This window comes from Agelaius phoeniceus, chromosome 1 (assembly GCF_051311805.1).
Source record: "Agelaius phoeniceus isolate bAgePho1 chromosome 1, bAgePho1.hap1, whole genome shotgun sequence".
Taxonomy (NCBI): Eukaryota; Metazoa; Chordata; class Aves; order Passeriformes; family Icteridae; genus Agelaius; species Agelaius phoeniceus.
In genome coordinates this window covers 2,815,245-2,841,632 of record NC_135265.1, presented here as the reverse complement: position 1 = coordinate 2,841,632, position 26,388 = coordinate 2,815,245, and the positions used below count along the sequence as shown (strand labels likewise).

Here is a 26,388-nt window from a genome sequence, read left to right as displayed (position 1 = left end):
GAGGACCTGCAAACAGATCCTTGTCCTCTCAGCTCTGGTGCCTGGGTGTTTCCAGGGGTGTCACCTGCAGCCAGCAGCATTAACAGGGATGAGCAGCAGGTGCCAGAGTTATCCAACATTTATTGGCTACATAAATAAGAGACATTTACCAGGGACTTCACGAATTGCTTTGGCAGAGCTGAAAGCTGGCTGGGAACCCATCCTGCTTCCCCCACAGGGATGCACCAAGGTCTCGACCCCACTGCAGAGGGGTGTGGATCCTGCCCCCAAACAGACAGAACTCAGACATAAGGCCACTGAGAGTTACTCTAAAGTGCAAGAGAGCTATTTCTGGGTCACAAACCCACCTTTTCCCCAAGGCACTGTGTTTCACACACTCCCAAAGTTTGATTCTCCAAGGAGTCTCCATTAGGCTTTCCCTCCACCACCTGGCCCCACTCCTTGCCCTTCACCTGGGGTTTTTCTCCTTTGATGGTGTTCAGCTGTGTGCTCACTGGGCTGTGCACACCAAAGGCAGCTGAGGAAAGGGATGGAGATGAGCAAGGGGTGGCTACAGCACCTTCTGTCCCTCAGCCATGGGCAGGAATGTGAGCTTAGACCTCTGTCCGTAGCATGTAAAAAAACTGAGGTGGGGTTTGGCTTGAGTCCCAGGACACATGTCACAGCAGGGTGGTCACATCAGTCTCAGATCCAGCAGTGCAGGGCCCTAAAACCTCCAGCCATGGGGCCTGGAGAGTCCCCTCTGGGAGACAAGGGCTGAGGGGGAGCCCAGTGCTGGTGCACCGAGCATTGGGGGAAGCAGAGGGTGAAACCTCTGGGCCTGCACACTTCAGAGGGTCAGGAAAACAACAGGGATGGCTCTGGCATGGAAAAAACATCCTGGGAGCTGCCTCAGCATCCTGCCACGTCTGGGGAGACTGTGAAACACCCACTGTGCCTGATGGAAAATCTTCCCTGCAGCAAGGGGGTGACCTGTGCCTTCCAGGTGGCTTCTACGTGGATGAGCTACAGCAGTCCGATTGTCAGGAGGGCTTGGAGAGCCCTGAACGGTGCCTGGCCTGGCAGCAGTGGCTGGAAGGGAGATGAAGCTTCAGGACAAGCCTCCTCTACTCCAACTTGGCCTTGTCCCCCTTCTCCTCCTCCTGGATGGCCAGGATGCGCTCGCGCTCCTTGATCAGCTGCACGCCGCAGTAGGTGATGAACCAGATGGACAAGGTGCTCTCAGGGAAACCTAGGGCAGGGAGGGAGACCTGGTCATGCAGCTGTGCTGGCCTGGCAAGGCCACTTCTTCACCCCAGCACAGCTGCCTCTCAGGCGGGTTTGGGAGGTCACACAAGCTCATGGTGGCCAGTGACATTTTTTTGTCATAGATCCAGCCCTGCAGCTTCAGCAAGAGGGAAATCCTCAGACTTGGATTTTAGGTGAAGCTGTGCCTGAGCCCACCAAGGGGGAATGCTGGAGGGGTTTTGAGCCCCTCTTACCCCCAAAAATCCTTCTGCTCCCCAAGTTCAGAGGTCATGGTTGGCTTTCTGCCCATTGAACCTGCCCATGTTTATCATTGCTCAACACTGAGACCTTCTGGAATCTTTGCGCCCCGCTGATGCTGAGATCAAGCCCAGCCTTGTCCCGCCTCATTTCCTCTGCTCCAGCAGACACCCTGCATCATCCCAAAGGTGACAGGTACAAATCCTCATCCTGCAGTCTGTACATTTCTAACCAGTGCATTGTGGCACTGTTTTGAAGTCTTCTTGTCCTGCACTCAGTGGGGACACAGTGTCCGCCCTGGAAAATACATATTTTTGTCACCTACGTCAGTGACTGAGCTCTCCCTCCTCTTTGGAAGGGTCTGATGATGTTTGCAATCACAAATCTGGTCTCCACAGCACAGGGGTGGATCCAGGGTTTGTTCCTGCTAAAACAGGAGCTGTGCAATGAATAATGCAACCAGCAAAAGCCAGCGAGCTCAGCGGGCAGGCACTCCTGGCACAGCGAGTGTGACATTATCCATCCCCATCCCAGAGAGGGCTCCTCAGGGCTATTTATACCCTGGGCAGCTCAAGAATACTTCAGAAAAGTGCCACAATCCACTGATTAGAAATGTACTGATCCAGGTTGCAAGGCAAGATGTATTCTATCACCATCTGTATGGCAGTTGTCTCTTGTCAGGTGGGCAGTTTGCCTTATCTCTTCCACAGCCACTCCTCTCTCAGGAGGGGACACCTGCTGATAACAGCCATTGAATGTCCCTGCATGGCTGATAAGAACTACAGCATCCCATTGGGAGATGTGAGCCCAGAGGGAGGAGCCAAGCATTCCTACTTGGATATAATCTGGAGATCTTGGAATAACTGCACAGCTGCTCCACTGGATTCCCCAGAGGAGCAGCAGCTGCCTCTTCTTCCCCTGGATCTTCAGAGGAAGAATGCACCCTTTTCTACAGGATCCCTGCTCCAGCAGAACCACCCCTGACACTGCAGGAGGGCTGAGCCACAATTCCAATGGGACTGCTATCAACACCCTGGGTGTCAAGTTGTATTCTGACCCTGTCAGTGTTGTTCTAGTGTACTGCATTGTTTATTTTATCCTTTTATTGTTGTCCCTATTAAAGAACTGTTATTCCTGCTCTCATATCTTTGCCTGAGAGCCCCTTAATTTAAAATTTATAGCGATTTGGAGGGGCGGGGAGGGTTTACATTCTCCATTTCAGGGGAGGCTCCTGCCTTCCTTAGCAGACTCCTGTCTTTCCAAACCAAGACATGCAGGATGAGGATTAGTACCTGTCACCTTTGGGATGGTGGAGGATGCTTGCTGGAGCAGAGGAAATGAGGCAGGAGGGGTCAATCCCTTTCTCCAGCAAGGGGACATTTCACAGGCAGGGACTGAGCCCTACTTGGTGAGGTGAACATGACCTCTGCAGTGCTCCAGGGAGGCTGAGCCAGGCTCAGACTGGGCCAGGAGCTGTACAAGCACACCTGGCAGGCAGCTGGCACTCCAGAACACTCAGTGAGGAGCAGGAGGGGCTAAGAAACCACTTTTTGCATGAGAATTAAGGACATTTGGAGCAGCCAAACATGTCCAAACATCACAAACCAGTGACCAGGGCACTTTGGACCCAGAAGGATCCAAGATCCCAGTGCTCAGCTCCCACAGCAGTTCAGACAGGGGTGTCTCAGTGGGGAAGGCTGGCAGCACCTTACCCGTCACGAGGAGTCTCTTGGTCACCAGCAGAGCAAACTCCAGGCTGTTGAGGGCCAGGATGTTGTAGAGGACGATGGCCCAGAAGTTCACAGCCCCAAAAGCTGCCCTGATCCGCCGAGACATGGCCCCTGACAGCTTGGCCTGTGGAGGAGAGAGGAGCAGAGGGAAAAGGGTCTCTAAGGGAAAGGGGGTGACTGGGGCAACCCCAGCTGGATCCCAGAGAGGAGGCAAAAATCAGAGCAGCTTTAAGTGCCTCTGGAATGAAGAAAGGAAAGGACAAGGAAAGGACAAAACTGCTCTGCTGCTTGAGGGACCCTGGGCTGGGTCCCATGGGTAGGGGCAAGATGTTAGACACAGTTTCATGGTAATTGTAGAATCACAGACACATGGAAGGGTTTGGGTTGGAAGGGATCTTCAGGATCATCCATTCCACCCCCTGCCATGGCAGGGACACCTTCCACTGTCCCAGAGTGCTCCAAGCCCCATCCAGCCTGGCCTTGGACACTTCCAGGGATCCAGGAGCAGCCACAGCTGCTCTGGGCACCCTGTGCCAGGGCCTCCCCACCCTCACAGGGAAGAATTCCTTCCCAAAATCCCATCTAACCCTGCCCTCTGTCAGTTCAAATCCATTTCTCCTTGTCCCATCCCTCCACATCATTGTGACAAGTCCTTCTCCAGCTCTCTCAGATCCTCTTTAAAATGAAATGGTTGAGTCCTGCTTTCTCCACCTCTTGCCACTCCTCAAGGCAGAAGAATCTGTTGTATCCCAGGATTATTATTAGCCCTACATGCAAATCACTCCTGGCTCCTGGTAAAAATAGTTTCCTAGGAATTACAGGAAAGAAAAAAAAGCTCAGAAGCCAATGACAGCAGCAGAGTGGAATTGTCAGTGGCACATAATCTCCAGGATCAGCTGCTGAGAGTGGAGCAGGGAAGGAGTTCAGAACAGCCTCCAAAGAGCCTCCAGGCTACTTAGGGCTGGGAATTGTGGTGCTGCAGGGAAGGGGATTTCACTGCCTCGAGAGCCCTAATCTGATTAGGAGTTCAACCAGGAGAGCGAGCGGGAGGATTGCTCTCCACGGTTTGTATTCAAAATAGATCTTTAACTAATTTAGGACCTCCAGGATTTAAATTGGGAAAAAGAAATGGGGAGCTTGTGATAATTTATTTGTAAGGAATTTGAGATGTGATTTTTTTTGAGTTGTGGTTTATTTTTTTATATTTTATTTTTTTATATGTGGTTTATATTTTATATATTTATTTGTATTATAGTTTTATATTTTAATGGAAGGAATATATATTTTGGAAGGAATTTGAGATGGGATCTTTGAATTGTGGTTTATTTTTTTCTATGTGGTTTATATTTTATATATTTATTTATGTTATTTTTTATAATTTAATTTTATTTTTATTTTATTTTGATGATGTGATTTTTTAAAAATTATATTTTAATTTTTTATATTTATGTGGTTTATCTATTTTATATTTATATTTAATTTTTTATAGGTAGGAAGGGTGAATTTGGCTTATATTGTTATAGCATTGTTTAGAGTGTTTTAAGATTTTTAGTTGTGATTGTTTAAGAAGTTATTGATTAATAAAATACTGTTAATAAGGATATTACGGTTTTGATTTAATTTTTAAATATTTTGTTGTATGGATTTGTGTTATAGTGTAAGTTTTTTTAGTTAATTGATATATACAGTGATATATAAATTATAAATTATGTAAATTATATATAATTATAAATTATACTATATACATTTATATATTAGATTATATTATATATAAATTACATAATTATATACAAATTATACAAATTATATATAATTATATATATTATATATAAATGTATAGAATTACATTTTCATTTTTGTTTATTTTTGCAGTTATTGCAATATTTTATATTTTAAATTTTAAACTTTAAATTTTTTAAATTTAGTTTAACATGGTTTTGTTTAAAATTATAAATTTATATTTTTGGTTTTAGTATTTAAGTTTGGAAGTTTTTTTTAAGGTTTTAGATTAAATCTTTGGTTTAATTCTAAGCTTGGGTTTACAGGTCTAAAGTTCTGAGAGTTTCTTGCATTTTGGATTCCAACAGGAAGATAATTGTTTTCAGAGTGGAAGTTTTAAAGATTTTTTTTTTCCAGTATGTCCCTGAGATATCTTGGTCCCAAACAAAGACAGGGCACAAATTATTAAAATTATTATTAAAAATATTAAATTATTATTATTTAAAAATAATTTGTTATATCATCCAAACACTTGATTTTAAAATAAATCAGATCAAAACCACTGAGAATGCCAAGGTGCTCTGTGGAACAAGAAGAACAAATTAATCCCATAAGGAAATATGTAAACATTTCCCCCTAGGATCTGGATATTCCCCACAGAATATTCCCCATATGCATAGACCTATTCCCAAGGACAGATATTGACAGACATCTCAAATTTTGTGTCCATCTGTGGCACTTTGATGCCTCATTGGAGATTCACTCCTGCTTCTCTTGGACCTCTGTTTTCCCTCTGGAATTTCCACCCCAATCTAAATTCCCTGTGAAGCAGCCTAGGGGCAGGAGTTGGTTTGCTCTGGGTGGGTGACAAAGTGCATGGAATGAGGGGACACAGAGCACTGAGCTTCCCCTGCACAGCTCAGTGGCTGATCCCAAGGCTTGTCCAGGGACAATTTCCATCCCTGGAAATGTTCAAAAAAAGCCCCATGGATACAGCACTAAAGGATGTGGTTTGGTGGTGGACATGGTGTTCTGGACATATTTACTGAAAAATACTTTTGGTAGGATTTTTCTCCTGAGAAGCTGAGAGGCCTCAGGAACAAAATGTAAATAATAATTATCTGCTGCTGTGGAATGCAACAGGTGCATCTTTGATTGGTCTCATGTGGTTGTTTTTAATTAATGGCCAATCACAGTCCAGCTGTGTTGGGACTCTGGTCAGGCACAACATTTTATCATCATTCCTTTCCTTTTCCTGTGCTAGCTTTCTAATGAAATCCTTTCTTCTATTCTTTTAGTATAGTTTTGATATATCCTTTTCTTTTAATATAGTATATATCATAAAATAATAAATCAGCCTTCTGGAACATGGAGTCAAGATTCTCATCTCTTCTCTCATCCCGGGACCCCTGTGAACACCACCACAGTGGTGATCCAGCTGGACTTGCTGATCTTTTCCAGTCTTAATAATTCCACGGTTTTGAAGGCCACAGCAAAGACCTCCAGATCTCCAGGCAGGAGCCCCATGGCATCCTCAGGGATTCTGCTCTTCCTCCTCACCCAAAAACCCAACCCCTGCAACCCAGTGTGAGCTCCCTCCAGGCACAAGCATTTCCCAGCCCCCTGGAGCTGTCCCCACGCCCTCACCTCCAGCTTGGCAAAGGGCCCCAGCTGGAAGAACTTCTGCACCCAGAGCTCGAAGTTGAGGCCGAAGCAGTTGACGAGGGACCAGATGTAAACGACCTGGCAGGGCCCCAGCCAGAGCGTGGTGATGGCAAAGGTGGTGATGCTGGCCACCAGCTCCTTCAGGATGTTGTCGTGGTTCTCTCCAATGTGGTCATACACGTACCTAAAGGCCAGGGAAGGTGGTTAATGTTTTTTTATATAAATTATATAATATACATTTATATATTATATTCTATAAAATTATATAATGATATATAAATTAGAAATTATACATAATGATAAAATAAAATATATATTATATATATATGATTATATATTAATTTATAGTATTGTATTTTAATGTTTTGTTTATTTTTTGTAGTTATTTTACTGTTTTATATATCATTATATATAATTTATATATATAAATTATAAATTATATGTAATGATAAAATATATTTTATGAAAATATACGGACATATTTTATGAAGAATCCCTTTTGCTAGGATTTTTCTCTCCTGAAAAGCTGAGGGGCCTCAGAAACGAAATGTGAACAATAATTATCTGCTGCTGTGGAATGCAACAGGTGCATCTGTGATTGGTCTCATGTGGCTGTTTTTAATTAATGGCCAATCACAGTCCAGCTGTCTCACACTCTGGTCAGGCACAAAATTTTATTATCATTTCATTCTATTGCTTTCAAGCCTTCTGATGAAATCCTTCTCTTCTATTCTTTAGCATAGTTTTAGTATATAATTTTCTTTTAATATAATATATATCATAAAATAATAAATCAGCCTTCTGAAACATGGAGTCAAGATTCTCATCTCTTCCCTCGTCTTGGGACCCCTGTGAACACCACCACAGGTTGGTGCTCCCTGTAGTCCAGGAGATCCCTCTGGAGTTTCTTTTCCCAAGCTCCTCTCACAGAGAGGTCAGCCCAGAACATCCCAATAAAACAGGAGGGATCTTATGGCAATAAATTGATTTTTGCTGTGCCCCAACTGCTTGGAGTCGACTTGTGTTCCTACCAACCTATAAATACTCAAGGACAAAATATCCACCTTTCCCCCTCTGGCAGGTAAAACTGGGGTTCCCTCAGACTTGCTGGTGCTCAGGATTTTATCACCAAGCAGCCACCACCCCCCTCAGTAGAGGTTTGCTGGTGTGAACTTGTGGATGAAGGGAGCTGAAGGGCTGAGGCAGGTGCAGATGGGGATACAGCACTCAGTTCCCCTTTCCTCCTGGAGAAATGTAAAGCTAAGCTGGCTCTTCCTCCTCTGAGGGAACCCTACACCCACCAGCCTTAAAGGGATTTTGGGACAGCACTCTTTTATTCCCAGCTTTGGAGGAGGGGGCTGTTCTTTGTGCAATTAATTCAATGGGTTTGGGGCTAAACAGAGCAAATAGTGGGATTTATCCAGAAGAGAGGACACCCCAGCTTTGGGATGAACAGCATGTGATGCTTCATTGCTCTGGGATGGATGAACCAGACTAGAGGGGCTCAACCAGACACTTACTTGCACAGCCAGTCATTAATCCCTCTGTCAAAATGCCTAAAAATAAGATAAGAACATGTTAAAACACACAATGACAATAAAAACCTGTTGAAACAGAGAAAACACCCAATCCCCTGGCCAGGCACATCATGGACCTTGCTCACAGAAATCCTCCAGGCTCCTTCCTTGGACAGATCCCACTAGAGACGTGGTTTAACTTTTCTCCTTATCCATTTCTCCCCACCTAGGAATATTTCCCTGGGTTCTGGCCAGGTCCAGGCTGTGGTTTCAGGGGGTCTCCAGCTCAGAGAGCAGCTGCCCAGGACAGCCCAGGTGCCCTCCCCTCCACACAGGTCCTGTCCAGCTCAAACAGTCTCCATTCAGGGTACTCACGTTTCAGCAAAGATGTAGAGCATGGTGATGCATTTTGGGGGCTGGGGTGGGTCCAGGTGGTCCAGTCTGGCAATGGTGTTGATGACACCAAACATCACAGCTGCCTTCACCCAGTCATACACCAGATTGGAGTAGGCCAGGCCAGCTGGAGCAAAAATGGGAGACAAACAGAGAAAAAGGAACACGGAATGCATCAGGATTTCTGCAGAGCAAACCTTTTAAAACTAAATTTTTTTTTAAGAGGCTTGAACCAAAGGGCAATTTCTTCTCAGGGTATTAGGGAGCAAACTGCTTATTGGTCTTAATAGTCCAAGAAATTCTCTTTGTACAGTAATTTATTCCATCATTGTGCCTTCCCTCTGAGGCTTGTTAAGCCTTGATGAACTCATCACAGTTCTCAGGGCTGCCCTCTGAGGTTTTATTGGCACCTCCATCAAAATTCCCCCCGCCCCAGTTACCCTGGCCATGGGTATCATGCTACAGCAGAGCCAGGGTCAGAACCTCTGCCTTAGAGAGGTCTGACACTGGGAAACAAACCCTGCATGGACAGCTACTAAAGATTTCAAATGGATCTGCAAAGAGCTGCTAAAATGCCCCTGTCTTGGTGGGATCCAGCTCCCAGATTAAGGGATAATCTGACCACTCCCACCATGGTCAGGACAGTCAGAAGAGCTCAGCTCCCTCTGGAGTAACATGGGATCCACCTAGCCAGGGCTCTTGGGACACCCTAAATCCATGTTAGTGCCACTCCAGCTGCATTAGGATTTTATCCTGGCCTCGAGCTGCCACTCTGGAGACACAGGAAGCTCCTCCAGCCCCTGCTTGGCCTCTGCTGTGTGGTGGTGTCTGAAATGCTGCCACCACACATGGATTTGATCATCTGGAGCCCTCCCTCCAGCTGCCAGTGCTGCTTCCATCACTTATCCTGGGAATTTGCCTTCTGGAGGTTGCTAACCCAGCCATGCTTGGAGAACACCCACCTTTAGGTAGAGATTATGTTGCCCTGGACATTGTCCATTTAAGTGTTGAACAGACTCTTTTGGGACCATCCACAACCTCTCTGGGCACCTCTCCCAGTGTTTGACCACTCAATGGACAACTTTCCTTACATGCAATCAGGCTTTGCATTGCTGCACGTGGTTTGCTTTGTCCTGCTGATTTTTCAGAGGTGCTGAGCTCCCTCCCAGTCCAAAGGTAACGAAAATAATTTGGTGCTCAGCTTCCTAAACCCCAAACGAATCAATTTACCCTGTGGAAAGGCCAGACCAGCACCATGTGCTTTCCAGAGCTACCCAACCTCCAGGGCCACCAACCCAGCTCTGTGCATGGCCAGAGTGAGGATGAGGAGTTTTTTAGTCAAACCTGTCCAACACAGGCATTCCCAAAGCCTCTCAGGGGGGTGGATGGAGATCTGGATCCCTCACCGCTGCCTTGGAGCTGAGGACAGGGGTGAAGGTGCCCGAGCACAGCCACTCACCCAAGGACCAGTCCGAGAGGCGGTTCACGAACTTCAGGTCAGAAGGGAGGGTGAGGATGTAGAAGAAGTGGAAGAAGATGTCCACAGCCACGATGGCCCCCACGTGGAGCAGGGCATTGACACGGATGCTCTTCATCTCGTCGTCCTTGCGCCTCAGCTCGCGGGTGCTCACCTGCAGGGAGGGACAAACAGGGGCAGTGTCACACACATCTTTTATGAAAAGTCCTTTCCTTAGGATTTTTCCTCCTGAGAAGCTGAGAGGCCTCAGGAACAAAATGTAAACCATGATTATCTGCTGCTGTAGAATGCAACAGGTGCATCTGGGATTGGCCCATGTTGGATGTTTCTAATTAATGGCCAATCACAGCACAGCTGGCTCGGACAGAGAGTCCAAGCCACAAACCTTTGTTATCATTCTTTCTTTTTCTATTCTTAGCCAGCCTTCTGATGAAATCCTTTCTTCTCTTCTTTTAGTATAGTTTCAATGTAATATATATCATAAAATAATAAATCAGCCTTCTGAAACATGGAGTCAGATCCTCATCTCTCTCCTCATCCTCGGACCCCGGTCACAGGGCAGGGCTGAGCCCAGGGACAGGATGGGCATTGTTCCTTCATCCACAAGGATGGTCAAGGTCCAAACAGGGATTGATTCATCATTCCCCTTTAGAGGTCTGTCCTAGGGTGATGTTATGATGCTTGTATCCCCATTTGTGTGTTCTGTTTATGCTGGATATTATGTTCTGTGCCTTCAAGACTGGCTCTGAAGAGTGAAAGTTTTGTTTTGGTTTTGTTATCAGCCGCTCCCCCACGGCTGGCGGGACACACATACAGGGCAGTACATGGTGCTGCTTTTGCTTTTTGCTTGGCTTTTCGCTTTGCTCTCGCTCTCGCTTCTGCTTGCTCTTGCTTCTGCTCCTTAGCTAGTTTAGCCAAACAGTCCAAATTTTTCCCTGGACTGTTTCTCCTTTCCCTTTATTTGGACCTACTTGAGCCTGCTCTGGACTGGGACCTGGGAACACTGAGAGTTTGCACCTTGTGGCTGCAGCAGCTGCCCCAGCACAGGAGGGACTGAGAACAGAGTGACCACCCCCAGAGAGACTTTCTGAATTTGTCATCTTTTTCAGAGTGGTGTCATCTGCTATTGTTCATTTTGTGTGCTGGGAGTTGCTATGCCTGTTAAATAAACAGGTTCTTTCCACTTCTCCCTGAGGAATCCTTCCCAAACTTGTTGGGGAGAGGGGCTGTGTGGGTTTGCTTTCTGGAGGGACCCCCTTTGGAGGTTTTCTCCCAAATTTGCCCTAAACCAGGACAAGGTCACACTGTGGACTACATTGCCCAAATTTCCACTGATTAAGGAGTTCTCAAGGGCTAGCTGAGGTGAGCACATGCACAAGGAGCAGGACCTGTCCCACCCACAGCAGGGATGTCCCTACTGCATCACCCTGCTGCTCCCAGGGGGTTCCCAGCAGAGCAGGTCTGTGGTCAAAGGCCTGGATGTCCTCAGGGACTCCAGGTGGGCTGAAATCCACTCTGACCAGGGAGCTCCCAGGGTTTCGTGCTCTTTCTGCAGCAATGTGCTCAGGAAATCAACGTTGCTTAAGGACAGCCCCTTCCAAAAGGCACTGAGAGGGAGCAAATGCTTGCACCCATCACATCTCCAGGATGGATTCCAGGGTTGGAATCCCAGCCTGACAGATCTGCCAGGGCCTGGTGTATTTTTGTTCAGGGTCATCTGGGAGGAAGAGGAGAGCTGATGATGGCTGAGGCTTCTGTTGCAGATTCCTGCTGTAGATGAGAGGGAGACTTGCTCGAGGGGCTGTCCTGAATTGGTGGGACCTGATTGATGGGGATTTCATTTTTGCTGTCTCCTGCACAAACAGGGCCTGGGGTTTGCCTCCAGGAGCTGCCACATCTCTGCTCATTGTCACATAACCATCACCAGAGCGAGCTCTCAGGATTACACGGGGCAGAGCCATGTCCTTGCTTCCCCGCAAAATCGCTGCTGTATTCAAAATCCTCTTATGTTTATTACTTCCCCTTTATTCCCTGCGAGAGGTGGGAGCTCTCCCTACATAATCCACGGGCTGCTGCACCAGCCCTGTTGTCAAATCCAGATGATTCCTGAGAATTAAAGCCTTTGCCATATTTTTTTTCATGCCTGTTAAGTACCAGGTGCTTTGAGGAAACGAAGAGGTCGCCGGACCCAGGTCTGAGGGAGGACAGGGTCTGCATGGAGATGTGGGGGTGGGCACAGAACCCTCCTTCCATGGAATCACAGAATGCCTTAGGCTGGAAAAATCCATTGAGATCATTGAGCCCAACCATTAACCCAGCACTAAACCCTGTCCCCAAGTGCCACATCTACACCTCTCTGAAATACCTGCAGGGATGGTGACTCTACCACTGCCCTGGAGAGCCTCTTCCAATGCTTAACAACCATTTCCTTGAAGAAATGATCTTTATTATCCAATCTAAACCTCCCCTGGTGCAACAACAAATGTGAGGATGAGAGGTTGTTTGCTCTCGTTCTCACATCTGTGTGTGGTGCCAGCGCTTGGCCACCACCCCCTTGGGATCAGGGATGTGTCACTGACACTCCCAGCCCTGGAAAGGGGCATTTGTTCCCTTGGTCTCAGTGAGAAAGATGCTTCTCCACCCAAATTTGGCTGGCCAAGCCCTGGTACAGATGAGTTCCCATCTCACATAGGAATGCAGGAGCTCCACCAGGATGCAGGACCAGTAGGATCCAAAGGGACAGATCCAATCTCTAACGGGACCATTCATCCCACCCCGGGGAAGGTTCCACCTGCCTCCTGCCCTGATTGCTCTTGGGCAATTAAGAATTCACCCCTGCATCCAGCTGCAGCTCCAGCCGTGCAGGGGGGATGTAGCCAGGAGATGGCAGTGGTGGCCAGGCCAAGCCAGGACCCCTGGCCAGGGCAGGGGAGAGGGGCTGGGGACTTTAATCCTTGTGCCTTTGGGGTTTGAAGCAGCAGAGAGGGGAATTGCTCATTAAGAGGCTTTAGACAGCCTGGTTTGGGGTTGTGCAAAGGAGCAGGAATAAAACTCCCCCTGGATGCAGCTCTGCAGGAGCAGTGGGAGCTCAGGTGTTGGAGACATGAGGAGTTTCCTGTCCCCATTTGTAGGTACCTGGCTGGATCCCTGATAGGGACACCAGAGCTGACCTTATGATCTTCAAGGTCCAATGCTCTAAAAATCATTTTTAATATGTGCAGTAAGACCTGAGGGCTCTTGTTCCTTTTAAGAGGCATCATGAAGCTGTAAATTCCACAGGTGAAGAGCAGGCAAGGAGCAGGACCGGGATCATGGCTCATCCTGGAGGAAACATTCCAGTGCAAACCCCTTCTTAGGCAACCAAAACCAGCTCCAAGTGTGAGAGAAGCTGCTGGGCTGGTGGGCCTTCAGTCTCCTCCTCCCCATGAGGCTCTGGCTGCTCTCCCCTGCCCTGGGCTGGTTTTTCTTCTGAATCCACAAATGTTTTTCCAAAACATTCTTGTATCCAGGCATCAGTTTGGGTCCAAAAACTCAGTGTGGCTGTTCTTCTGCGAAAGGAACCAGGGGTGGTGGTGGTGGTGGGAATCCTCCACAGCACCACTGCTGACCAAACACCCTCCTTTGCCAGCATCACCAGCTTGCTTTGGTGGCCAGGGCTGATCCTTGGTGCAGAAGGAGGTTGAGGTGGGAAGAGCGAGGGGGGACACAGCACTGCTGGTTTCCTTGATCTTGGACTGTGGAACAGCTCCAGAGGTCCCAGCCCAGGCTTCTGCTGGTGTTTTCCAGTTCTGTTTGGAGTCTGCTCATCCAAAAGCTCCCTTGGTTGTGTGGAACGGGCCAAGACTTGGGGCACCAGGGTATTAATGGAGCCCCTGATTGCTGGAGCTCAGCTTTCCACCAAATCTTATTTGTTTCCTGAGAAATAACTGGATCTAAAGAAACACAAACCATCCCCAGGTGAAGCAGCTGCATAGAAATGGGAGACAGAAATGTCCTTGCTGTCACAGCATGCAGAGATCCCATGTGTGGTCCTCACCATGAAGGTGCTGGGGTGACAACACAAGGAAACTGAGGCACGGAGCAGTGCAGATGCCCAGGGAGCAAGGACATCACAGCAAGATCTTCCATTGTGAATTGGCCAAAAAAAAAACCCAAAAAGAAGCTTAAAAATCCATCAGTTTATGCCCTTCCCCACAAAAATGCACAGCCACAGACTAGAGGTGACCACAAGAAATTCTACAACCATTTGCAACTTCACTGTGGCAAAAGTTGGGGTTTTTGACCACAAGCAAATAAATTCTGGGGGGAAATCCTGCTCCAGCCTGGCCTCAGGCTCACTCACCTGGGCGTGGAACTGGTCAAAGGTCATGACAGGCCCGAAGAAGAAGAAGGGGAGGTAGAAGTTGTACTTGAGGAGGTCGAAGATGGAGTAGATGCCCTCGTCCTTCTGGGAGCTCTCGAGGGCGAAGCTCATGCAGCGCATGATGGTGAAGGTGCAGCCTCCGTAGAAAAGGACATCTTGGAGATCAAAAGCTCCTGTCACAAACCCACTCTGGGCAGGAAACAGAGATTAACAGAAACAGAGATTACCACCAGGAACGTGGTGTCCCTTCTGTGCTGCCTCGCTGTGTGGGGGACACCACTCCTGGGGTGTCGCTGTGATATTTTATGGAAAATCCCTTTGCCAGGATTTTTCTCCTGAGAAGCCTCAGAGGAAAAGAAAAACAAGAATTATCTGCTGCTGTGGAATGCAACAGGTGCATCTGTGATTGGTCCATGTTGGTTGTTTCTAATTAATGGCCAATCACAGTGAGCTGGCTTGGACTCTCTGAGAGTCACAAGCTTTTGTTATCATTCCTTTCTATTCCTTTCCAGCCTTCTGGTGAAATAATTTCTTCTATTCTTTTATTATAGTTTTAATCTATCATTTCTTTTTAATATAATATATATCATAAAATAATAAATCGGCCTTCTGAAACATGGAGTCAAGATTCTCATCACTCCCCTCATCCTGGGACCCCTGTGAACACCACCACACTGGGGCAGCAGAGAATTGTGTGGGTTCAGGGGACATTAAAGCCCATCCAGTGCCACCCCTGCCATGGGCAGGGACACCTTCCACTATCCCAGGTTGCTCCCAGCCCCATCCATCCTGGCCTTGGGCACTGCCAGGGATCCAGGAGCAGCCACAGCTGCTCTGGGCACCTGTGCCAGGGCCCCTTTTTCCACTCTCACAGTGAGGAATTTTTTCCTAGCATCTCCTCTAACCCTGACCTCTGCCAGTTTAGTTTTCAGTTCAAGGAAAACCTCTAATTATGCTCTGACACCAATTGTCTCTGAAGTTAATGAGCTGGAAAGAGAAAACTGGGGCTCGATTTCCCAGCTGGCTCCTGCAGCTCAGAGCAGTCAGGAAGTGGTAGATCCTCTTGGCCGTGTCACCAAGCAGCTGTTGGTCACACAGGCTTTGGTTTGGGTGGCAATGTCACCCTGTCACAGGTGTCCCCACAGAGTAAAGCAGAGCCAATTGCTTTGGGATTGATGGAGAGGGAGGGAACACATCTTTGGAGGCAGGGAGAGACAGCAATGTCCTGCTGAGGGATTGAATATTTTGATAAAGTCCTTCCTGGGCTTCTCTCCACCCACCAGTGAGATAAAATCTTACCTAGGCTGTCACCTAAGAGATGAGCATCACTGAATCCATCTCAGCTCTGTGTTACAGCTGGGGAAACTGAGGCACAGGGCAGCAACAGGCTGACAAATTGCTGCCTGAGCAGCAAGCAGGACTCACATGTCTTTTGTTCTGGAACAGCATGAAGCCACCAAAATGTGACATAAGCACTGTGGGATTACTCCCAAGCTCACACCTCAACAGTCCCTTCCCTCTAAAATGCTGTGAGAGCTCTGATACAGCCAGGAGAAATGGCCAGGAGGGCCTGGGGCTGCCCCAGGAGCCCTCCTGGGGGATGACCCCGAGGAGATGGACACCAGTGGGCTGGAAATGGGGCAGACACACGGCCAGGACCCACCTGCCATGAGCCAAAGGGCTCCACCTTGAAGGAGGCCAGGCAGCAGAGCCCGGCCACGTAGCAGAGCCACTTCTGCTTGGCCAGGGCCACCGAGTAGAGGAGCAGGCAGTGGGACAGGATGATCATCAGGTAGAGCAGCCCCATGCTGGCCAGCACAGCCAGGAGCCCGTAGACCATGTACATCACAGCCCGGTGCTGGGGAGAGAGCAGCTGTGGTGAGTGTGGGGAGAGCCCTGAGCCCAGAACATCCCCAAACCCCTTCTGTCAGAGCCCTGAGCATCCCCAAAACCCCTTCTGTCAGAGCCCTGAGCCCAGAACATCCCCAAACCCCTTCTGTCAGAGCCCTGAGCCCAGAACATCCCCAAACCCCTTCTGTCAGAGCCCTGAGCCCAGAACATCCCCAAAACCCCTCTTGTCAGAGCCCTGAGCCCAGAATGTCCCCAAAACCCCTCCTGTCAGAGCCCAGGACATTGCTCTGGCTGCCCTGGAGGACTCGAGACCCTGGCAGGGGCTCAGAGACCTTGGCACAGAGTCACAAACACCTGTGCCTTTGATTTTAGTCCATGGAAACAATTCCCAACTTTGTGTAAGGAGTTACAAGCCACAAGGGTTTGAGTAGAATGACAGTGAATTTATCACAGGGTGAAAATGTAGAATTTTGGGGATTTAGAATGGGGGTTCAAGAGGCAAGATGGAGGAGTCTGGGCATGTCCTGTCCTTCTTCTTCTTCTTCTTGTCCTCCATCTTCTGCTGTGATGGTGGCACTTCTGGATTGGTTTAGGGTAGAGACAGAGTGTCTAACATAGGTGATAGGTATTGGAAAATTATTGTAAATAAAGTACAGGTAGTTTTTAGTATAAAAAGCCAACACCACCCCAAGGGTGGTCAGGGTGCCACGAACCAACCTGCTGGACAGATCTCAGCAGGTCAGAGACAGAATGTAATGGATAAAAGAAAATAAACAACCTTGAAAACCAAAGCCAAAGAATCTCTACTTCTTCAGTTGTGAAGCTGAACAAAAGATTCTTTAATACCTTGGGAGCCATTTCAGCAACACCAAACCCGAGACCCTTCCACAGATCCCAGGCCAGCCCTGGTGCTCTCAGATCCCTGCTCACCTGTGGCACGGTCATGGAGCAGATCTTGCCAAAGAGGACGTGTCCCGAGAGGGCGAAGATGATGATGTTCCTGAACGAGGTGAACCACATCACCCACTCAAAATCAGCCACATCCTGCAGGAGCAGCACCAGGCACTTTACTGCCCCCAGCTCCACAACTTTTAGAGCTTTTGCTTCCCATTTTCCACCCAAGGGCTCCCAAGTACTTTAGCTCAGACATAAAACCCCAGGAGGGACGTGCAGAGGTCACTCATCCCAGCACACACAAAGTGGAGCATCCACAGCCCTGCAGTGATGCCTCAGGATTTGGCTTTTATACTTTCACATTCTGTGCTGCTTTAGTGTGTGGGTCTGAGCTTCACATCAGGGCATGCTGAGCTCTGTGCACAGAGCAGGGAGACAAAACAATTCCTGCTCCAGCTGGGCACCAAGGACAAATGATCCAAATCTCAGCCCCAGAGCACAAACCCCGTGGGCTGGAGAGAGAAAAACAAGCAGGGTGGGACTGCAGGGGCTAAAGCTGGAATGGGACAATGAACTGCAAGATGCAAATGGAGCAGAACTGATCCCAGGGAGAGAGCCCGGGAGTGCTGGTGCATTTTGGGGCCATTTTGGTTCATCTTGGGTGCAGCCCTGGCTGGGCTCTTGTGCTGCCCAAGGTGCATCCATGGAGGCCTTTTAATAAATCCCTGCTTTATTCTTTAGCTCTGCCCAGCCTCTGTTCTAGGGCAGCCTGCACAAGGCATCATCAGGGCTGGTATTTTCCCCACTACTTTAGGGAGAAAATTATGAGTCAGGTGGACCTCACAGAAGTGCGTCAGTAGCAGAAAAACCAGCTCTGTTTCTCCACTGCCCAGGCTGTCTGTAGCTGGAAAAGCCCAAGCCCTTCCTCACTCACCATCTTCCTGCCAAAGTAGTGCCAGCCTGGCTTTATGCCATCCCGAAAGGCTTTTCTGTTCATGCTGTCTGCAGAAGAATCAGAGTTAGAGGGAGAGAAACAGCTCTGGGAAACGGGATCCAGGTTCAAGCCAGGCCCAGAACCTTCATCATTGTGATAATGAGCAACCAGGGCCCAAATACCCCACCCCAAAATTGCCTGATTGCCACAGACAACTAAAAGAGTCAGTGACAGCAGGTTTCTGCAGGAATTTTCAGCAAAGTCTTTTTCTCATTACACATTGCCTGGCTGATCCCATAAAAGTTTCAGGTTTGTGGGCTTCCAAACAAAAAAAACCAAACAAACACAAAAAAAAAAAAAGCCAAAAACAAACCAAAAACCAACAAAAAACCCCAACCGAAACAAACAAAACCCCCCAAAAACAACAAACAAGAAAGGGAATCAGCCCTGTGTAGGCAGGGTGGTGGTTGCCTGGTGTGGCACTACCTGGAGACCTGTGACAGTGGGAATAGGGACAAAGAGACAACCAGGCAAAAAATCCCTTTAAAAAGGATTTGCAAGCTGTTTTCTGCAGCAGTTAAAGCCGGGGATCTGCTGCTGGTACCAGCAGCTGTAAAAGCAGGAGCCTGAGAGCCACGGCCCCTCCCAGGGGATGCAGCGTTACCTCTGGACGCCTCGAAGATGCCGCTGCCGCTGTAGAGCACGGCACAGGTCACCACGAGGGCATAGAAGCCCAGCTCGTAGCTGGGGAGCATCGCCTTAACCCCCATGGTGGGAGGTGACAGCCCCGGCCGGCACCGGGGAGGGATCCACACCTGGGCAAGGGAGAGAGCAGAGCGGGGAGAACCGGGGGAAAACGAATTGAGCAGGAATTTAGGGTCCCTCAAACACCCCATAAATTCCTGCTGCTCCTCCCCAGCCCTGAAGGCTGAAGGGAAAGGAGAAGAGGGTCACACCTGGGTGCAAAGGGGTTCCTGCAAACCCCACCCGGGAGCCAGGATTTGGGGCCAGGTGTTCCTGTTCTTCCCGTTATCCCGATGTTCAGAGCTGCTCCAGGATGGGCTCCCTCCAGCGTGTCCCCACCTCTAATTCCTGCTTGGGTCCCTGGAGGGGATCCAGGACACGGAGCCGCCGCTGATGGAGGGGACGCGATGGTTTCCCCACCTCCCCGCTCACCTCGCCCAACCTCCTGCTCGGGGGGCTCCCAAATCCCCGTGATCCCAAAATTCACCTGCCAGGAGACTTTATGAGCCCGCAGACACGGCTGAGCCCCCCCGGCGGCATCAGCAGCAATTAGCCCAGGGGCTAATTACTCCTGCGAGGTTAATTAACGTCGGCGCGACGTGCCTTGCCTCCCGGCTGAGTGTCCAGAGAGGAGCAGGGACAGGGACAGGGGACAGCCCCGGGGCTGGCACCCCCCTGCCACCATCCCTGAGAGCGCCGAGGGGATTAAGGCGCAAAAGGCGCCCGGTCACCCTCTGTCTGCTCTGGCATCCGCGTCGCAAAAGCTTCTGAGGTTATTAAAACCACTCCATGTTAAAATGAAAATAATACTAAATGAAAATAATATTAAAATGAAAATAATATTTAAATTAAAATAATATTAAAATAATATTTAAATTATCGTTTTCATTTTAAGCGTTTATTTTTTGTTTGGTCGCCGGGGTTTTTAAGCAGGGGGTGGGGGAGGTCCTTGGCAGCGATGGGGGGGTGACCCCATCTCCCCCCGGCGTGGACCAAACGCGTTTCCCGGGGGGAATTTCGGGATCATCCGGGGCGGAATTTTGGGTTCATCCCGAGGGGAATTTCGGGCTCATCCCGGGCAGAATTTCGAGTTCATCCCGGGGGGAATTTTGGGTTCATCCCGGGGGGAATTTTGGGTTCATCCCAAGGGGAATTTCGGGCTCATCCCGGGCGGAATGTCGGGTTCCTCCGGGGGAATGTCGGGGCTGTCCCCGCCGTCGGTCCCTCCCTCCCTCCCGGTGCGGGGCCGCTGCGGGCGGGCGCTGCCCCCGCTCTGCGGAGCCCCTGCGGCGGGAGAGCGCGCACGGCCGTGCCTGTAAAAAGCTTTTCCCCCTCCTTTCCACGCTTTCCAAAGCTTCTTTTTATTTATTTTTGTTCCCTTCTTTGGCGAGGGAGCGGGCGGCAGGCGGTGCCCAACCTCGGGGGCTGACGGGGACCCCTCGGATGATTTTAACTCTGATCGCTCCGGGCTGCCCAGGGAGGCTCGGGGGGGTCCCAGCAGAGCCCCGGTGGCAGCAGGGCAGCATCATCCTCATCATCCTCATCATCCTCACCCTCCCGCTCCCTCCGCGGCCCCCGGGCGGGCGCTGGGGACACGCAGAGGTGACAGAAAGCCCCGAGGTGTGACAGCGGTGTCACCACCCGCATCGTGGCCCCCCCAGCCCCGCATCGCTCCCGCATCGCTACTGACCTTGAGCCCCGGGGCCGCGGGGGGAGGCGGGCGAGGGTCGGGGATCCAGCGTCCGGCAGCGCGATGGGGACAGCAGGGGGACAAGGGAGAGGGGACACCCACCGAGGGTTTGGGGGCGGCCGGTTTGCCCTAGAGCATCTCTGAGCCCGGCTCGGGGAGGGGGCCAGGGGTGTTTTTGGGCTGCCGTCCCCCCAGCTTGGCCCTGGGGGAAGTTTGGCCGGGAGTGGAGCGGAGCAGGCGGGAGGTATTTTTATTTTAGAGCAGCGCTGCAGAGGGGGGTGGCTCGGGAGCTGTCTGTCACCGCAGCTGCTGAGAGGACCCGCGCTGGCTGCCAAACTCACCCCGAGCCAGGGGAGCCGGCCCGGGGAGCCCCGGGGCTCGGCAGCGCCAGGCAGGGACTGGCTCCCCCTCCCAGGGTGGGCTTGGGTCCCCGCTTTTAGGAGGGGATGTCCCCATCACCTTGTTCCAAAGGGAGATGTCAGTGCGTGGGGATGGGGAAACTGAGGCACGGAGCCAAAAGGAAGCGTGGTTCCTCCTCAGATTGGGCAGGGTTGAAATCGAAGTGAGGCTCGGAGGCTGCAGCATCTCCTGCTGCCAGGTGAGAAGAGTCAGGGCAAGAGGAAACGGCCTCAGGGTGTGCCAGAGGAGATTCAAGTTGGATATTACTGTAAATCTCCTCACTGAAAGCGTTGTCAGGCACTGGAACAGCGCAGGTGGAATCACCATCCCTGAAGTGTTCCAAAATTCCCATAGATGTGGCACTTTGGGGACATGGTTTAGCACTTGGAGTCAATGATGTCAGAGCTCTTTTGCAGCCTCAACGGTCCTGGAATCTCCACAAAACACCTTTGGGTGTTCCAGCATCCCCAGCAGGGGATAGGAAGGGGCAGGGTTGGGTTCTGGTCTCTGTTATCTCAGGGCCAGGCCTGTGCCCAGTGCCCACATCTGTCACCAAGCCCCTGTGACATCTGGGCACAGCTCACCCTGGGGATGCCTCCCTGAGCATCCCTGGGCTGCCTGAGGGGTCAGCACGGAGAAACAAGGCAGAGATTTTATGAAAATGTTATATTTTAATAATTTTATGTTGTATAAATTTGGATTTTATAAATCCCTCGGTGGTTGGTTAGTTTTGGGGTGAGGTTCTGTGTTCTGGGAGGGAGGATCTGCAGCCCTGGGATCAGCCCAGCTCTGCTGCTGCACTGGCTGTGAACAAAAAGGCTTTTTAACATGGTTTTGTTTTTCACCTGGTGCACACAGAGAGGCTCTCCCAGCCAGGGCAGTGTGCTGACACCCAGCACCTAACGAGGTGCTTTGATCTTGTGGAAAACAAGGTTCACCCTCCTGTAAAAAATTAAAAGTTTAAAAAAGGACACAAGGAGAAAAAGACAATAAAGCAAAGATTTATGGCTGGGTGCTTGGCTTTCACCTGCTATTTTGGAAACACCCTTTATATACCATTTCTGTTGCATCAGCCTGTTACATATTCACAATTATGCATATTAAACTTTTCCCCAAACTAGTTTACCTGTTCTGAGAACTGTTTAGCAGGGCTTCTCCTCGGGTCTGTCACAGACATCTTTTCATGAAAATCCTTCCCTTAGGATTTTTCCTGCTGAGAAGTTGAGAAGCTTCAGCAGCAAAATGTAAACATTGATTATCTGCTGCTGTGGAATGCAACAGGTGCATCTGGGATTGGCCCATCTTGAATGGTTACAATTAATGGCCAACCACAGCCCCGTTAGCTTGGACTCTCTGTCCGAGACACAAACCTTTATTATTCATTCCATTCTATTCTTAGCTTAGCCAGCCTTCTGAGATGAAACTTTCCCTTCTATTCTTTTTAGTACAGTTTTCATGTAATATATATATATATCATAAAATTATAAATCAAGCCTTCTGAAACATGGAGTCAGATCCACGTCTCTTCCCTCATGCAAAGACCCCTGTGAGCACCATCACAGGGTGTGCCTTTTCAGACTGTGTTTATTTCTTGGCTGTGGTTTTAGTCTGTTCTTGTTATCACCTTTAGTTTGGGCTTTGCTCTATGTTTTCTACTGATGGGAAGTTTGATAGTTGGCATATCAGTAGCAGGAGTCCTCTTCATATGTCCACTGAATGTTATCTCAACCAAGCAGGAATTTTAACACAAATATATTTCTATCGGTTATTTCACTGCTATGTCTAACAGAAATAAAAATTATATTTTTGTGACAAAGTTACTTTAACATTATCCACATAGCAACCATTTTAATATTTGTGAAAGGCCAATATTACAATATGCATTTATAACAATCTGGATGCAGCCCTTGGGATGGCCCAGCCCTGATCCTGCTGCTGCAGCTCCATCCCTGCCATAATTGCCTGGCTAATTAAGAGATTGCTGCGGATAAGCACGGGACACAATTCCTCACAATTCCTCACAATTCCTCACAATTCCTCACAATTCCTCACAATTCCTCCATCTCCTGGTGCCCGTGGCAGGCAGGAGTTTGTGGCCAGCAAGGAGGGAAATCTGTGGACACGATGGCCATGGGTTTGGTGTGGTGGTGGGGAGGTGCAGGGAGGCAACGAGGAAAGGCAGATCAATGTCACCCCCCTGGCTCCCAAAGCCACCCACTCCCCATCCCAATCCATGCAGAAAGCAAAGGCAGCCCTCAAATCCATTATTTTTCCTATTGTTTTTTCTTTTTCTTTTTCTTTTGTGTGTTTTTTTCTTTTGTTTTTGTCACAGCCCCATGGTGCTGCTCCCCCTGGGCACTGGCATCATTTAGAGAGTTTCAGGCAGATATTGGATTTTCACCTTCTATATTATTTTTTAATTTAATCCTGAGAAATCTGTAATCCTGCTGAATTCAAAGTGCAACACTGGTGAAAGGCTGGACACTGGTTTTTCATGAGGCTCTAGGAACTGTGGTGATAAAAATAATTTAGCTTGAATTTATAGATATTATAAAAATTAAACCCCTCCCTTGCTTCTGATTTTTACTATAATAAGTAATAATCACATTATTTTTAATGTGACCAGGGTGTCTTCCTCAGCACTGGGGACATTTCTGTGTTTTATGGCCCCAGAGTTTATGGCTTTAAGCTGCTTCAAGTTATATTTTTTCAAATATCTGGGGAGTTGCTGGAAGTTGTGACACAGGATTTGAGCCAGGCCCCTCTGCAGAGCTTGAGAAATGTGGTGGGGTTCCAGGAAAGGGGCTTGGCTCTATCTCAGGGAGGCTTGGGACAAACTGGGGACATTAATGGGGACACCAAACAAAGTCCCTGGCTGCTGCTGCTGGAGCAGAAATTTGAATGGGAAGCAGGGAAGGTTTCAATCAATCCTAGGATGGTTTAGGTTGGGAAGGACATTAAAGATCCTCTAATCCCATCCCCTACCATGGGCAGGGACACCTCCCACTGTCCCAGAGTGCTCCAAGCCCTGTCCAGCCTGGCCTTGGACACTTCCAAGGATCCAGGGGCAGCCACAGCTGCTCTGGGCACCTGTGCCAGGGCTCACCAGTCTCACAGCCAGGAAGTTTTTCCCAATATCCCTTCCAAACCTACTCCCTTCTGTCAGTTTAAAGCCATTCCTCCTTTTCCTACACTCCATGTCCTTGTCCAGAGTCCCTCTCCTGTTCTCACAGGCCTCACATGGATTATTTTCACTGCTTGAGGTTGTCCCACTGGGTTCCTCATGCAAACATCACTGGGAACATGCCAATTCCACCAGGATGGCTCAGGAGAGAGGGACATGACATCCATCCATCCATCCATCCATCCATCCATCCATCCATCCATCCATCCCTCATCCATCCATCCATCCATCCATCCCTCATCCATCCATCCATCCATCCATCCATCCATCCATCCATCCATCATCCATCCATCATCCATCCATCCATTCATCCATCCCTCATCCATCCATCCATCCATCCATCCATCCCTCATCCATCCATCCATCATCCATCCATCCATCCATCATCCATCCATCCATCATCCATCCATCATCCATCCATCCATCCTCCATCCATCCATCCTCCATCCATCCTCCATCCATCCATCCTCCATCCATCCATCCATCATCCATCCATCCATCCCTCATCCATCCATCCTCCATCCATCCATCCATCCATCCATCATCCATCCATCCCTCATCCATCCATCCATCCATCCCTCATCCATCCATCCATCCATCCATCCATCCATCCATCCATCCATCCATCCATCATCCATCCATCCCTCATCCATCCATCCATCCATCATCCATCCATCCATCATCCATCCATCATCCATCCATCCATCCATCCATCCATCCATCCATCATCCATCCATCATCCATCCATCCCTCATCCATCCATCATCCATCCCTCATCCATCCATCCATCCATCCATCCATCCATCCATCCATCATCCATCCATCCATCCATCCATCCATCCATCCATCCATCCATCATCCATCCATCCATCCATCCATCCATCCATCCATCCATCCATCCATCCATCCATCCATCATCCATCCATCCATCATCCATCCATCCCTCATCCATCCATCCATCCATCCATCCATCCATCCATCCATCCATCCATCCATCCATCCATCATCCATCCATCATCCATCCATCCATCCCTAATCCATCCATCATCCATCCATCCATCCATCCATCCATCCATCCATCCATCCATCCATCCATCATCCATCCCCCATCCATCCATCCATCCATCCATCCATCCATCCATCATCCATCCATCCATCATCCATCCATCCATCCATCCATCCATCCATCCATCCATCCATCATCCATCCATCCATCCATCCATCCATCCATCCATCCATCCATCATCCATCCATCCATCATCCATCCATCCATCCATCCATCCATCCATCCATCCATCCATCCATCCATCATCCCTCCATCCATCCATCATCCCTCCATCCATCCATCATCCATCCATCCATCCATCCATCCATCCATCCATCCATCCATCCATCCATCCATCCATCCATCCCCACCTCCAGGACTCCTCTCAGCACCCCCACAATGGCTCTGTCCATCCCCCATGGCACCCATGATCCCATCCAAGCTCCCAAATTTTCAGCCACCCCAGGGAAGGCTCTGAAGGAGGCTCCCACCACCTCCCCTCACCCAGATCAGGTCAAACCCCCCTTCTTCAGCTCCTCCCCTCACAATCCCCTCCTATTCCCCAGAAATGCCCCAGTTAGCTCAGGGACAGGCTGGAATAACCCCTCTGTTCCTGCTGCATCCCCAGATCCCTCCTCTCTGTGACCAAGGAGCTGCTGTGAGCCCAGGGTCCCTGCCTGGGATGGTTTTGGAGCTGTAAGTGGAGATGCCAGGGATTTAGGTGGCATTTGTGAGTGAGGCCAGCCTGTCCCATGGGAGCAGCCAGCTCAGGAGCTGAAAGGGAGAGGATGAAGGGAGGAATGAGAAACCCAATACCCCTCTTGGCTCTGTCGTGGCTTAATTTAGAGCACAGGGGCTCTGCCAGAGTGTTTTTCCATTTAAAGCTGAACCTCTTCCCTTTTGTCCTGCACTGTGCCTTGCAGGGCAGTGGCAGCTGATGGCTGGGGGGGTCAGCAAAGCAGTTTCCTACTCAGTTGCCCTGTGTCACCAGCTTCTTCCCCATTTCTCCCACATCAAGGACTGAAATCCATCTCCTCCTGCTGTCCCTGTCCTGCTTTGGGAGGGCAGGAGACACCCACAGCCCCAGTCCACAGCTCTGAATTCCCATGGGATGGGCTTTGACCCCTCAGCTGATCCTGTGCCCCTTGTCCAAGCAGATCCCAGGGCAGGGAGAGCTCTCCTGTGACAACACTGTCTATGTTTAACCACCCTAATGCAACTTAATTCATCTTACAGCCTCTTTGGAAAGCTCTTTGCAGGTAAACTCCTGGCAAGAGGCCCAAAGGAAAGGAAGACAA

General features: G+C 49.4%; 1 protein-coding gene across 3 annotated transcripts; it reads right to left on the bottom strand.

Moving 5' to 3' along the window:
* Nucleotides 1–100: 100 nt before the first annotated feature.
* On the bottom strand, nucleotides 101–20,769 carry HHATL (hedgehog acyltransferase like). 3 transcript variants are annotated; one of them, XM_077185081.1, is made up of 12 exons: nucleotides 20,463–20,769; nucleotides 18,693–18,843; nucleotides 18,029–18,096; nucleotides 17,131–17,244; nucleotides 16,013–16,207; nucleotides 14,329–14,538; nucleotides 9,969–10,140; nucleotides 8,492–8,636; nucleotides 8,120–8,155; nucleotides 6,582–6,783; nucleotides 3,198–3,339; nucleotides 101–1,231 (listed from the first exon to the last, which is right to left on the bottom strand). In XM_077185081.1, the coding sequence occupies exons 2-12, from the start codon at nucleotides 18,796–18,798 to the stop codon at nucleotides 1,107–1,109; spliced, it is 1,515 nt and encodes a 504-aa protein (XP_077041196.1). In that variant the 5' UTR covers nucleotides 18,799–18,843; nucleotides 20,463–20,769; the 3' UTR covers nucleotides 101–1,106. The 3 variants fall into 3 exon arrangements, with proteins under 3 accessions (XP_077041196.1, XP_077041231.1, XP_077041260.1); XM_077185116.1 differs by lacking the exon at nucleotides 20,463–20,769 and adding an exon at nucleotides 18,985–19,525; XM_077185145.1 differs by lacking the exon at nucleotides 20,463–20,769 and having other exon boundaries at nucleotides 18,029–18,092; nucleotides 18,693–18,804.
* Between the last annotated feature and the right edge of the window lie 5,619 nt (nucleotides 20,770–26,388).